At 41.6% G+C, this 14,583-nt stretch overlaps 1 protein-coding gene across 4 annotated transcripts in view; it reads left to right on the top strand.

Moving 5' to 3' along the window:
• The window catches only part of KCNAB1 (potassium voltage-gated channel subfamily A regulatory beta subunit 1), a 379,428-nt gene that overhangs the window by 285,396 nt on the left and 79,449 nt on the right, over window positions 1–14,583 (top strand). For all 4 annotated transcript variants that reach the window (XM_073232182.1, XM_036997860.2, XM_036997862.2 and 1 more), the window contains exon 3: window positions 12,591–12,628. In XM_073232182.1, coding sequence (XP_073088283.1) covers window positions 12,591–12,628 — 38 coding nt within the window. The remainder of the gene's footprint in view (window positions 1–12,590; window positions 12,629–14,583) is intronic.

Below are 14,583 nucleotides of genomic sequence, written 5' to 3'. Positions count from 1 at the left end.
CATTCCTGAGTGTTTTAGTCTATTCGTCCCTCTTCATGAGTCACTTCAGAATAATCTGTAAGAAGTATTAAGTTTTCCTGAGCTTTGTTAAGATGGTGCGCTGTTAGGGTTTTTACATTCTAATGTTCACTCCGGCCTTCACTGCAGTCTTGGAAGGTCTGTAGCAGCCTGTGGAACTTCTGCTGCTGTGACATGGATGAACCGGACAGATTCCCTGTCCTTGTGGAGAGTAGGTGGACATCTCCACCTGACTTCCGGGAACGGTGAGACATTGTACACACCAGGTCTTTTGGTGGCACATTCTACACTTCCATTATTTATTTGTTCCTTCCTAGTTAACAGAAAGTTCTAATTCATCATAGTGAGTGGTTCCTAAGGTTCGTGACTAAGCCCAAAATGATAAAAGAAGGAAAGTCACCAGGCGGGTGGGTACCTTTGCTTCCCTAGGAGTTCCTTCTGGGAGCACCCTCCCATGTTTCCCAAAACGGGACCCCTGGTTCTAACAGAGGGGGTAACAAGATACTATCACACCTGTAAGATGGAAAATGCAAGTGCTCTGCTACCGCAGTGACTCCCTGGGTCCATGCCAACCTCCCAGCCACCCTCTGGAATGTTTTCTCATTGTGTCCGTATACAGTGTAATAGTTGGTAAATGCCCAGACTACTAACTCATAAAAACACCACAGACAGATTCATTCAGATTAATTCATTCCCAAGCAAAGAATTAATGAAAAGGTGATCAGGCAAGAAGAGTTTATAGAACATTACTACTATGCTGATCATTTCTTCTCTGCTGCTCTTGAATTCATTCATTCATAAAACAATAAGCCCCTCCTGTGTACCAGGTTTTATATAGTCTCGGGATAAAGAGATCATCCAAGATGCTCATGGTTTTGAAAATGTACCAAGAAGTCCTGTCCTCTGTATTTGAGAACAATCAAAAACATTGTTGACACAAACATATAACTTTTATATTCTTTGACTCTGGTTACCTAAGTTGCTGGATAACTTAACATATGGTATGTTAAGAAGTTTAAGTCAATCTCTGTAAAATCAGGTCTACATGGTTATACTGCCATCATCTCAATGCCAAAGTCTGGCTAGACACACCAGTGTCCATATTAGGCTTCTGGGAGCTGTTCCAGGATTTTCCTATACCAAAATTATTTTTTCAGTACAGTATAAAATATCATTTCCAAGGAAAATGACTGTATGTAGAGTTTGAACTAAATGGGATCTCCTAAGATTAAAGGTATATCAAGTGGTTTATGACTTAGTATTGCTCCATTTTCTTCTTTAACAAGATAAATTTCTATGTAATAATTTTTGGAAGGGGAAGATTTCCAATAGTGCATTAAAAAATTCCATGCAAAGTTCTAAGGGAGATGCAGAAGTACCCATCTACTTGATAGAGCTATGGATTTCCCATTAGGAAAAGGACATTACAGATTTTTTTTTAAAAGCTAGAATTAGTAACAGTTGGTAACCACCAGGCACAGAATAAGTAAGCTAATCTTTATATGGAAATCTATAAACCTATAGGGAAATATGGCACCTGGGTTTATTTGAGTGTAATAGGGTTGGGAACATTTTCAGTCTTTAGATTTTTGTTAAATTATCTCTTACATATTTCCTCAGTTTAAATTTCTCTACATTTCAAAAACCTCTTAGTCAAAGTGTGCAAATCGTTTTGTATTCTTACCCTGGGTTTTTATTACTGATACTTAATACTTTAAACATCCCAAAGCATAATGAGAATTTGAAAGGACTATTGTAAAATATTTTTCAGTCTTTTTTACAATGTATTACCCTCATCTTATTTTTACTATGTTTCTTTGCCTCACCATGGAATTAAAATTTATTTCCTAGCATATCCTGATAGTCCTATGAGCACACACTGTGTTTTTAATGTACAGTTACACCAGAGTTATTCAAAATTACTAGTGTTTGGGGGGGAGAATAACTTACTGAGTCAAAAAAATACACTCTGGGCAAAGATAAAGATATGATATGAACTTTTCAGAAATAAAGTGTAAAGGAGGTCATGTTAACTTTCAAATTTCTTGACGAGAATGTTTTTCCAGGAAGTTCCTACTCACAGTAATTTCTGCGGAAAGGCAAAAGACAAATCCAAAGAAGAAGTAAAAACATATATTTGAGCACATTACAGGAAGAAAATGGACTTTTAATCTTAGTTTTTTCACAATTTAGAAGGAAATATTGAAAATACTTGAATTTGTTTAAAAAAACCAGAAATTGCCATTTAGCCCTATTTTCACAGTAGGTGTCTAATTTTATTCTAACAACTATTATTTCACCTATGCTAATTATCCTGTACATTTCTTACAGGAGTTCTTCCAAAGAACAAAATGAGTAAGGCACATTAATGATACGTGCTGGCTATAAGCACCCTAGAAACCTCATTGTAAGAAATACTTTCAATATGTAAATATCAGTACAAGAAAATACAAGGAATTTGGACCAAGAAACTTAGGACAGAATACTAACAAAATATAAACACTGCCTCTTTTTCATGTTCAGGAAGTAGGAAGAGCTGTAATTTGTTGAAACCCTTGTCTATGAACCAATTTCCCAGTGAAGTAATAATGATTTTAAAAACATTTGCTTCTGATTATAAAAGTCATAATAGTCATTTCAATAATTTGGCCAACAATTGAAGCACACTGAGAAGAAAAATTCATCTAAGAATTTGTTGGCTTTATTTTAAATTTCCCTAACAGGCTCAAGGTGCTAAATCAAGGAGTCATAACTATAAAAGGAAAATATAAGTGTTTAAGCCATGGATTTAACATACTCTGTATCATTAATTCTAACACCTAAATGTGAGCAGTGAGTCATTGTTTTCTGGGGGAAGATTTATGGCTGTGAAATTTCATTCCTGGGCTATGCTCACAACAGCCCCGTTGAGGAATGTCAACCCTGGAAATTCTGCTCCCTAACGCAAAACCGCACCTTCTGAGCTTCACATCTCCAGTCCTTCATCCTACCTCCATCACTACTTCCTTGTCTTTGAAACTTTACCAATCAGATTAATGGAGAAATGACAAAATGGTTCCAAGCAGATTTTCCCCAAAACAAATCTTAAAACAAATTGGAGCAAGCAGCATCCCTTGGCACTTAAGTACATGAAACTAGGCTCAAAGAAAGAAGGAAAATATCAAATATTTGTACATTCTGTATAAAGATCATAAAGAACCTGATGTTAATCCCAGCTATTTAATCCTCAAAACCTCAAGTCTATGCACAGGCATTAGAAGAAGGTCCAGGCCCCAAAACTTCACAGGCTTTTCTGAAAGACTCAGCCACCCAGCCTCACACCGGCCTTGCCTGATCTAAGACCAGGCTCCCCTCTGCCACCGTCCTGCCAGGTACACCTGCCCCAAGACTCCTTCAAAATCATGCACATATCCTGATTGCTGAGCTCTCAGTCCCAGCTCTGGGGCTCTCCAGGTTAGAGAGGTTGAAGCCCAGGATGGCTCTGTGCATGAGGTCTCACAGGTAGACAAAATAAACCCGTCCTTGGGCTGCTTCGGAAGAATCTGGGAGCAGGAAGATGGCCTAGAGAAAGTGTATTCCAGGGAAGCCCCAGAAGAGTCAGTTTGTGGACAGAAACAGGTATAAAGCTTATCATAAAGAAGGTTTGGAGGAGGAGACACTAGGCAGAGGGAAGCATGGGAAGATTCATGGAAGCAGGAAGTTGTTTCAGCGTTTAGCACAAAAACCAGGTCAGACCATTCACCTGAAGCAGAAGAGGTTGGGGGCTGGGAGGAAAGGCCTCATTGCCAGAAGGCAGCATGGGACGGGAGACCATGGCCTTGAGGATTCCACCACTAACCAACCGTGCGGTCACTTGGCTACCACCCCACCACCTCAAGTGTAAAATGCATGAAATTCTTCAGACCTCACTGCTGTTGCCTGTGAGTGGGAACACTGCTTGCACCTCAGCTGCCTGAGAGCCCACTTCCACCCCACATGGTCTCTACCACTTTCTTGCCTAGATTCCTTGCTATTTTAAGCTCTTTTATAAAATGCAGGTGTGAAAGCACCCCAGCCCCAACCCTCAGAGCTTAAGTGGTATTACTGGTTCTTGCCAGAAAAGGTCATCAAAGGAAAAAAGAAAAGGCTTAGTTGTTATCACATTTGTTAACTCAGGCCAGATGCTCATTAGCAATATAGGAGAAGCCAAGAATGAAAGACCAGGCTGCAACTTGCACCCAAAAATAACGGCTAGGCTCCGTGGAAAACATCAACAGATGCAAACCAGAATTAGGAAGAATGTTTTGTCTGCGCCATTTGAAAAAGAGACTTGAGCCGTGTCCCAGGCACCCAGTCATGGGTCTCCATCCAGTTTACATGTAGTGGCTACAGCAGTGTTTCTCAGAACACTTTTGCCTCCCAATCAGCTGGGATGCTTGTAAAATATAAGGATTCCAGTCCTCTGCCTCAGATCTGCAGAATCAGAATCTCAGTGGGTTCCTAGGGGATTCTAATGTACCCTGACATGTAAGAACTATTGGTCTGAGATTGGGAATTAATGCTCACAGGTGGCAGACACTGTTAAACACCTATCAAATTGCACTAATTCCCCCTAACAACCATGTGAAGTTATTACTACCCTCTCTCCCCATCTTAGTGAGTGGTGGCATCAGAATTCAAACCCAGGGCTGCCTGCCTGCTTAACCTTGCACTTGACTGTGTCCCCAGCAGGAAGATAGCTCTATTCCATGCCCTTCAACTGGTAGAGGGCACAGAGGGCACTTCTGTCACCCAGCCCCATCATCTGAGACTTCCCCTCAGTCCAGATGCCTGGGTATCTGCTTTCTGTCTGTTTTGTTTTGGTCCTGAATCAATAGGAACATTAAGCTAATTGTGCAATTTATGTATCATTTTGAAAGAACAGTGCTCTCTCCATGCTGTCCTGTGGTTAAGAGGGGCGAGTTGATTGGTGGGGATCAGACTCTGGGATAAGTCTGCCTGCATTTAAATCTCAGCAGCAGCTTCACCTCTGACAGGGAACTTGGACTTGGGGCAAGTCACTTAACCTTTCAAAAGTGGGGATGGTTAACAGTTGAGTAAAAGAATGAAAAAGGCAAGTCAGGTTCTAAAGAAAAGAATGAGATGCTAAAATCTCAGGTGGGAAGAGTCTAGAACTCTTTAGGGTTCCATGTGACTGCAATTAGAATTACCTGAGGATTTTTTACAAATTCTAATGCCAGGGTCCTACTGCCAGAGATTCTGATTTAACTGCTCTGGTGAGGGACCAGGTGAGCAGCACCATGTAAATCCCCCTAAAATATTCAGATGTACAGCCAGGGTTGAAAACTGCTCATCTAAGACCGTGAGTGAGGGAAACAGTCAACATACTACACATGTTCTTGAGTCAGAGATGCTTCTTACTAGGGCTGGAATGCCCATGGTTTCACCAGGTTTCTTTACTGATTCAACAAATAATTTGTTAAGCATCTGCTATGTGGAAGTTCCATTTCACTGGCTAGAATTACAAACTTAACTTGGGCCCTGCCCTCGGGACAGTGGCAGCCTGATGGGGAGTCCCTTTGAACATAAGTTATGAATGTAGCTCCGGTGTGGTGCAATCGGTACAGTATGGCAGTTTGCTCAAAGTGGTAGGACAAGAGTAAATGGGATGATTTTCTCCTTTATAAAGTCCCACTGTAGTCTCATGAAGTTACAGAAATGAGGGAAGGTTGGGGTCCTGAAGTTTGTGTGTAAGAAAACTAGAAATCAAGAGGTTGGGACTTTCTCAGAGTCACAGTTATTGGAACAGAGACCTAAGATACTCACTTTGACTCACCAGAGGGAGTGTTAAGGAGCTGTGTCTTGCCGCATGGGATTTTGAGGCTGAAGTTCTGGGTCCTGAAAAATAAACAGGATTTGGAAATAGGGACATGGGGAAGGGTTCCCTTTTCAGAAGATTCAGCCCACAGACCAGAGGGAAAAGTGCACACGGGGTAGTGCCCTGATCCTGACCTCAGGTGGTGGCCCACAGCTTAGTGTCCCCTCCTCCAATCAACACTGGTTTGGGCTTATGCTCTGTTATGTGCTCTTCATGGAGTTGGGGGTATGCTCCCACCCCTGCTCCACCTCTCTCTAGGAATAACTCTATTCAAGTGATATAGTGAACACCTTAATTTTGCTGGGGATGTTGTCTTAGTTCAGTGAGACCTGGGGTGAATCTCCAACCTTAAATGCTTTGGTGATACAACACATTATAACCTGAACACTCTAGATTAATTACCTCTTGATCATTTGGTCAACCTTGACTACAGTAACCTGGAGTTGACATGTTCTATTTGCAAAATTTAAAACATGTTAAATTCATAGTGAAATGTGTTGAAATTGGCTCTCCATTCTCCCCTTCCTCCGACCTTGCTGTTGTCTTTGAAGTCTTACCTTCTCACCTACCCCACATTCTTTTAATCAGGAAATCCTATTGGCTCTGCTTCAAAATCTCTCCCCAATTCAAGCCCTTCCCACCATCCTCTCTGCCACCACCTTGGACAGAAGCACCGTCATGGCTCAATGTGTATCCTCAACACTGCAGCAAATGTCCCTTCTGAAGAATGTCAGACTGTGTCACTTCTCTATTTAAAACTCTTCAGTGGCCTGTCCAAGGTCCTTCTTATGACTGATCTTTCCTCCATGAGCCCTCGGACTTCACCTTCTCTTCTCTGGCTGCCGACTGGCTTCCTCGCTGACTCTGAGTATGTGAGCAGGTCTGCCCCCTGCTCCCCCTGCAGCTGGGATGCTCTTCCTCCAGGTAGCTGCACGGTGGGCTCCTTCATTTCTTTGGGTCTTTTCTCCAAAGTCACTTTCTTTGTGAACATTATCTGGCCACCCTATCTAAAATTTCAACTCCTACCCCCCGACATTTCATGTACCTGATCCCTGCCTTATAAAAACAACCAACACTCTTAATTGTAGATTAATGATAACAAAATAAAATTAAAATAAAATAAAAAAATAACCAACACTCATCAATAAACACTATGCATTTTATATCCTATTTGTTTATAAATTGACATTCATAAACAGTATATATTTAACTTATTGTTTTATTACTTTATCTCTTCTAAATATGCTCCATGAGGAAAGAAATAACTACCAGTTTTATTCACTGTCGTATCCTGATACTTAAAGTACATGCTTGGCATATGGTAAACTCAATGTATTTTACTGAATGAAAGAGTGAAGAAAAATTAACTGTGGCATAATAAATATTACAATTGAATTTACACATTCCCTTCTTGATAGTTATAACAAAATATATCCAAATTATAAGCAGGCCAAACTGAAATATAGAAAAGGAAGTCACCAACTCTATTACCTTAAAATGATTCAAACCGTTCTGCAAAGCGCTTGATTAGCACTTTTCAAAAGTGTCAAAGTCATGAAAGACAAGGCAGGACTGAGGCACAATCACAGATCACAGGAGACTAGGCAGTCATGAACACTAAATGCAATGTTGGATCTGGCATAGGATCCCAGAACAGAAGAGGGACAGAAAAATGCAAAAAGAGTCTGCAGTTTAGTTACTAGTATTGTAGCAAGGTTAATTTCCTGTTTTTCACACTTGCACTACAATCGTGTAAGCTGCTCAGAGGCCAGGGAGGTGGCCTACCTGAGCAAACGTTATTACTTGTAGATGTCTAAATATCTCTTCATTCTCAAGCAAGGAGGTCATTCAAATGATAAGCATGTTTCCTGAATGAATAAGAAGCAATATTACTTGTAAACCATCAACAAGGTTACTAACCAAAATAGATGTGTGTATGTGTGTGTATGTAAAGGCACTTTTCTTTGTCTTTTTACACTTCACCCATCATTTCTCTATGCTATGTTTACCCCCAAGGAACCAAACAGAGGCTTTCATACCATATGTTCTTTGATGTGCAAAGGCGTTTCACTAGAAAACACTCTAACAGTTCAAAGTTCTCTTTATTCTCCCATTGCTTTTAAAAAGTTAGAAATAACAAGTGTCATTTTAGTGAAATTATCTTCTAAGTAACATCCCACTAATTTGGGATTTTGCAGTGAAATAATCGTGCCATCCTAGGTCTCAAAAAGGTGTGTTCTCATTAGAGGCAGAAAACGATTTCTAAAAATTGTCGCAGAGGATCTTTGAGAATCATACTAACTAATAAACCACTGTCTGGAGGCTGTCGCTCTATCCTTCTCCCTCAGGAGGGAACATGTCCTAATTGTGAGTGACAGCTCTTCCTCAGGGGGGCTGCTGGGTCCTGCCTACACTGTGCCACCCCCTCATCCCTGGTGGCCTTGCAGCCAGGGCAGAGGACCTTCCCCTGGCCCTGCTCCAGGAGGAGGCATGGCTAGGTGAGAACCTGGGTTCTGCTAGGGACTAGAAGAGTTTGAAGACTGTTGATGAGCATTGCTCATGTTTCTATAAGTCAAAATAAATATGTTTGTTTGGTGGGAAATTATCCCATTCTTCTATAGATTAACAATAGTCAAAAAGGCAACTCAATTTGATTAACCAATTTTCACCCACCATCTACTAAGGATTCATTTCTATGCTTGAGCTGTGGAGATAAGATGAAAATAAAACCCTAACCCTCAGACAGCTTACTCCCTAGTAAAAGACAGAGTCTGTTAACAAATAACTATAAACAAAAGAGTAGGAAATGTCTACAGGACCAGGGAGGTAGCCAACCTGAAAAAAGTAAGCCGAATATAAGAAAAACAAAGTCCCAGAAATGGAAACAAATTCCTTGTTTTCACTAAGTTATAGTGTAGGCATGTAACTTAATGTAAATATATATGATTTCATATTCTATTTATGTTAAACACTTTAACTGAAAAAGAAAAATAATTCATTATTACTTTCTTTTCATAATCCATTACTGCTTTGCTTTAGAGTCAGAAGCCTGACATCTTTTCTTGTGCACCAAAATGTTAGCAGGCCCTGTGTATTTTCAGTGTGATGACCAGAATGCAGCCTTAAATACTAAAACTGGGGTGGTATGTAGTTTTTTTCAGATACATTTCAGAATAAAACTGCTCTTAAAGGTAGGCTTTTCCCAATATAGATACAATCATTGCAAGTGTTTCTTATCAGTAAGTAAGGTGATTTCCAAGATGTGTGTACAATCCCAGATTTCAATGTTGTCATATTATTCTTCAATAATTTTGTACTACCATTTGATAAAACTTCAAATCATAAACCAGTATTTGTACTATCAAACTTAACTAATAAAGGTAAGCTAAGTAATGCTAGTTTCTTTTCATAAAGTTTGAAATCCAGTATTCAATGGCCTGGTTTTGGAGAATGAATTTTAAGCTATCATTTTCATTTCTGGAAGCTGATTGCAATGTAGGAAAGTGGGCCAAATTATTCCTTCACAAATGAATTTCCCAAAGATTCTATTTAATGTCAGGACTGAGAAAAGCAAATGAGACATTGTGCCAATACTTGCAGATGCCCCATAGAAAAATACTCAGAAGGTGCAAATGAGTTATAAAATCAGCAAGAAGCTTGGGAACTTTGAGCCAATCTTTGCCACTAAATGGAGATAGGACTATTCCTTTTGATGATATGAACAATTAGAAGAAATCTCTTCAGTATTGCAGCACAACTAAACCAGCAAATTCATGAAACACTGACTTGATTTTGCTCTGAGATATAGAATAGCTAATTCGTGATATTAATTACTGAACCCATTCTTTGTCCCATTTTAGCTCTTTGGCCCAGAGCAATTCCTGATGAATGAGGAAATTAATGGATTTAGGTAGAGTGCCCCTACAAAACACTGCCACATCATATCTGTGGCTTGATAGGTCCCATATCATTCGGGCCCTTTTGTGAGAATCCAGTCTGCAATAACATAACATGGAACAATGCCTTCTGCCAATGCCTTCAATGGTCTGCACCTTTCTCATCACAAAGTAGCTATTTCCTGATGTTTTGCCTTTCAGAGACTTCTTGTCCAAAAGTTCTTTGACCCCTTCAAAATGCCCAGCCCATCACAAATAAATGGGGCTGTCTGCTATTATTTATATCTATGTTCTCGTTTGTTGCAATAGAAAATGTCACCAATAATTTATCTTACCCTGATAGTTTTCAACCATATTTTTAACATGCTGAGCTACAATGTTTCTGGTTGCATTAGCATTTGCAAATGCTTGTTTATGCTCTGGACACATAATTTTTGCTGCATTCAAAAAAGACTCTTTTATAAAAGCATTCTCTGTAAAAAGATTTTGATGCCCAGGCAATTTTTTCTTTAATAGAGAACTACATTTCACAGCAGATCACTTAGTTTATTCCTGTTCAAAAACAAACTCTGCCATTTTTTCAGTCCATTAAGTTTTTCAACATCCGTCTTTCTATACACCAGTCATGGCTGGTTTTATTATGGTGCTTTAAGTTGTCATTTTTCTGTGCAAACATTCTTTGTTCAGATCTTCTTCCCATCCACCAAAAAAAGGTACACTTTTTTTCGTGACACTCAACTCTTGTTTTTTAGGAAATGCATGGGTTCATTTTTTTCATAATTTTACAGTAAGAAAAATAGCAGTAAGATGTGGTAGTAAATAACAACTAACATTTGATTTCAGCGTTGGAAATACAGAGAAGGTGTGTGGGCTTGAACTAACAGGAAAGGAAAAAGCCCTTCCACAGAGGGCCTTGCCCCTCCGATTCGGGCATGCCTGCCTTGGGAGGATACCAGCCCTCTGTTGTTAAGGGAAACCAGAAATCACATATTTTAAAGAAAAATGCACGACTTATTTAAGTAATGGTACCTTAGGTAAAATTTTTTAAAACCCCAAGTGGGTCAACATCATTCTAGCCAGGCAAATAAATCAGCAGAGGGCAACCCACAGGCTGCCCGTTTGTGACCTCTGGGGAGAGAGAGTGTAACAGTAAAATAATTTATATCCTACCATTGTTAGAGTCCCTGAGAACTAAGAAAAGAAAAGGTTCAATTACATCAGCATGTTTCTATGGAGTATGAAATCCGGGTGCCATAATTATTTTGGAAATAGTCTAATAAAGCAGGAGGATGTGGTGAAAGCGTATCTTTGCTGAAGCTAGCCATGGTGGGGAATCCTGGGAATTTCATTGATTAGGTTAGTTGATGTTAGATTACACAGCTGGGAAATAGGAGTTCTACATTGCCCCATAAGTTTGTTTAAATGATTAGAAATAAACATATGCAAATTTCTCAGCATACTGTTGGCATTTGGAAGGTGCTCCATCACCAATAGCTTGACTATTACTGTGAAATGTAAAACATTAAGCTTCCAGCAGCATTCCTTTGTATGCCCCACAAATATCAATTGTGCCCTGGTTGCTCTCACTCCTGCTGCCCCTCCCTCTCTGCACCCTTTCCTCAGCTCAAGGGCCCAAGCTCCAGCTTACCAACACCCTGAGGCTTTCCGTCCGTCTGTTGCCTTGCCCCTGCTCTTATCTGTACCTGGAATGCCTGTCCCTTCCTTCTTAATTACCTCCTCTGTGACTCAACCGGCAGCTCTTCCAAGAAGACCTTCTTGAGTCCACCTCTCCCCAGTCTAAACAGAGCACTGTCCTCCTCTGAATGCCCTGATCTCGTCTGATCTCTGCTAAGCAGCTTGGTACTGGTTAGTGCTTGGATGGGAGCCCCAGCTTCCTCCTTGCTCACTGCCCCACGTGTGCTGCACAGCACTTGTCAAGCAGTATCGTAAACCGTGAGCTCCTAGGAGAGAGGGACTGGATCACTGCCTCATGGCCTCTAGCACCTGGGTGTAATGCCTTTGCTGGCATGTACTTAGGGCACCCCCCTGAAGCAGACAAGAATGGACCAGGGAGGGGATGAATGAACGAGGTCACTGCGGACTGGAGAAGCAAGAGCCCACTCAGTGTCTGCTTCTCTCTTGCTTTGCAAGTGCAGATTCTCCGCTGCTGGCTAGCCTCTCTCCTTTTGCTTCCCAGTCCTCGCTCCGGCTACTGCCCCCACTCCTACCCCAGACCAAAGGAGATTTCCATTCCGGAGCAGAAGGTCATAGCAGAGGAGGTACTTAAGTGTCACCTCCTGGAGCCTGACGTGGGGACTGGAAGGACATCTGAGAGGGCTGTTCTGGAAGGCTCAGAGGGAGCACAATGGAGACTCCCCTGCTGGAGGCAAAAAAAGGAAGAACCATAACCTGAGGTCTTACCTGCACTTTCAGAACTGGTGGCTTCCAGCTAAGTGAAGGCAAAAACGGGTGTGCAGCCAGAGTGGGCTCAGTAGCACTGCCTTCTTGCACACTAACACTAGTAGTCTTGTTGAAGAAAAAGCATTTTGTTGGTCAGGGCTGCTGTTAGCATATATGGGGCCCTTGAATGGAGAAAAGATGATGTTTTCTCCTGAGAGATGCAGACCCCTGCTGGAGTACTTTCTGAGGGGAGGAGGCAGGATGGGCCTCATCCTGACACACAGTGTGCTCCTTGTCAGGGCACCTTTGTGCACAACCCTTGGGAAGTAGTGCTGTCCTGGGGGAAAGTGTTTGCTCTAATTATGCCCAATATTAGAGAAATGATTATAAATAATGTGTGAATATTTGTTCTTTTCTAGGAACATGGGTGACATTTGGAGGACAAATTTCAGATGAGGTAAATTGACTCCCATTATGCTGACCAAGGAAAATGTAGACCAGTGCTGTAGGAGTATCCTTCGGGGGATCCTGGCATTTGATAAAGATGATGATGTTTTAATCACAGGAAATTGTTAAGATTGTATCAGATTATTTGCAATTCTATCTTCTTGTATTTTTCACATTTAGACTATTAATAGTTCTTGAGGCTGTCAATCTATTACATGTGCTGGCTCAATAGTTAGAGAGTGAGCCAATTTGGAATTAATAGTCATTTTATGAAAAGATTTTATTGCTGCTGTGTAAGTGTTTGCTTTAGTTCCACCTAGGGTGACCAACTGGTCCCAGTCTGCAGGGATTTTCCCATTTTAGCATGGGATGTCTCAGTCCCGGGCAAATCACAGTTTGTCACCCTGTTTAGGGCCAGTTAATCCAACATTTCAGACTTAGTCACTCTGATGTAAAAAGGGGTGTAATGTCCACCTTGGAGTCTGTTGAAAGGCTTAACCATGTTATGTATGTCAGACGTTTATATAGCCATTTAACCAGTAGGTAACAGATAATAAATGGCAGCTGTAATAATTCTTTTTATCAAAACATCCCTTTAAGGCTTTGTTTACACATGCAAGATAGTGCTTGCCAATATAACCATTCTTACCACTGCCTCTGAGAAATATCTTGATGGCATAAATGAGCTATGCAGTCATTGAGGTCAATAACTTCCCAAGACAATGCCCTCAATTCCTTCTGATCCTTGCTTGTCTACCTGCAACACCACTGAGGAGCTGGGATTGTGTCCCTGAGTGGATGCCCTCAGTGGGACACAGTCCACTCTGCCAGTGACTGATTAGGTTTACTACATTTACTCACAATGTCCACATCGGTAAAATGCAGCTGATAGCCCCCACTCAGCAGGATCATGGTTAAGATTAATGAGATGATGCCTCTGAAGTGGTCAGCCTGGTGCCTGGCCCAGAACAAGCCCTTTATAAAGGTAGCCCTTACTATCAATCCTAAGGAGAAATGGGGAAACCAAGATAGTTTCCACAGCTTCCAAAGTCAAGAGTGTTTTTTTAATAGATCTAGAGAGAAGATCTTATCTATCTGAATGCCTATTCCCAGTACTGGAACAGGTCACCATGGAGAGCTCAGTGCATGGGGCCTTCATTGGGAAGCTGACCATGTGATGGAGATTAGCTTGCAGAACAGTTACTACGAAGTCGGAGCCTGATGCCATAGCAGCAATGACCTCAGCTGGCCCCACGGGGAGCTCCGAAGCTGAGATGGCCCTGCAGAGATGTCTCGGCGGGTGGAGGGGGGTGCGGCAAGAGGGCTGAGCATTTGTATCATTTGACCAGTCGCTAGATAGAAGCTGCCCTGGGAAGCAGGTCTGACCTTGGGCTAAGTGACTCTCTTTAGCCAACTGCTGGTTCCAGAGAGAGTTGACAACTGAAGGCCATCTGATGGTGGCATTCCTAGCAGCTAGGGGACTAAGTTCTTCAGCTCTCAAGGAGGAGATGCATGGCCATCACAGAGCATACTCCAGGTCTCTGACTGGCATCAGGTGGGGTGTGTGGAGGAGGCACAGAGGCAAATCCACAGATACTAAAGTATTGGCTGCAAACTTTCATCAGACACAAAACAGATGACAAGTAGGGAAGGAGAGCTAAGGTTAATGATCCACTATATCCAGCATGTGCACAGCCTTCTCCTGTGGAGGGGGAAAAGGCCAAAATACCTTCCTTTCCCAAGCAGCGGGGCCACCTAAAGTCATCATTTCCCCTCTTCATCTTTGCTCTCCCCTTTACAGCGTCTGCTCTCTGCTGCAAGGAGCCCAGCCTTGCAGAACAGTTACTGCCATGTCAGGGTATGCAGGACTGGCCTCTGAAATGAATCATTTCAAAATCACAATTCTAAAAACTGAACAGTAAATCTGTCACGAATGGCTGCACCTCAGATGCAGACCAGACAAAT

The sequence above is a fragment of the Manis javanica genome, chromosome 3 (genome assembly GCF_040802235.1).
Source record: "Manis javanica isolate MJ-LG chromosome 3, MJ_LKY, whole genome shotgun sequence".
NCBI lineage: Eukaryota > Metazoa > Chordata > Mammalia > Pholidota > Manidae > Manis > Manis javanica.
The sequence above is the reverse complement of the archived record's forward strand: the minus strand, read 5'-3'. Positions and strand labels throughout refer to the sequence as shown.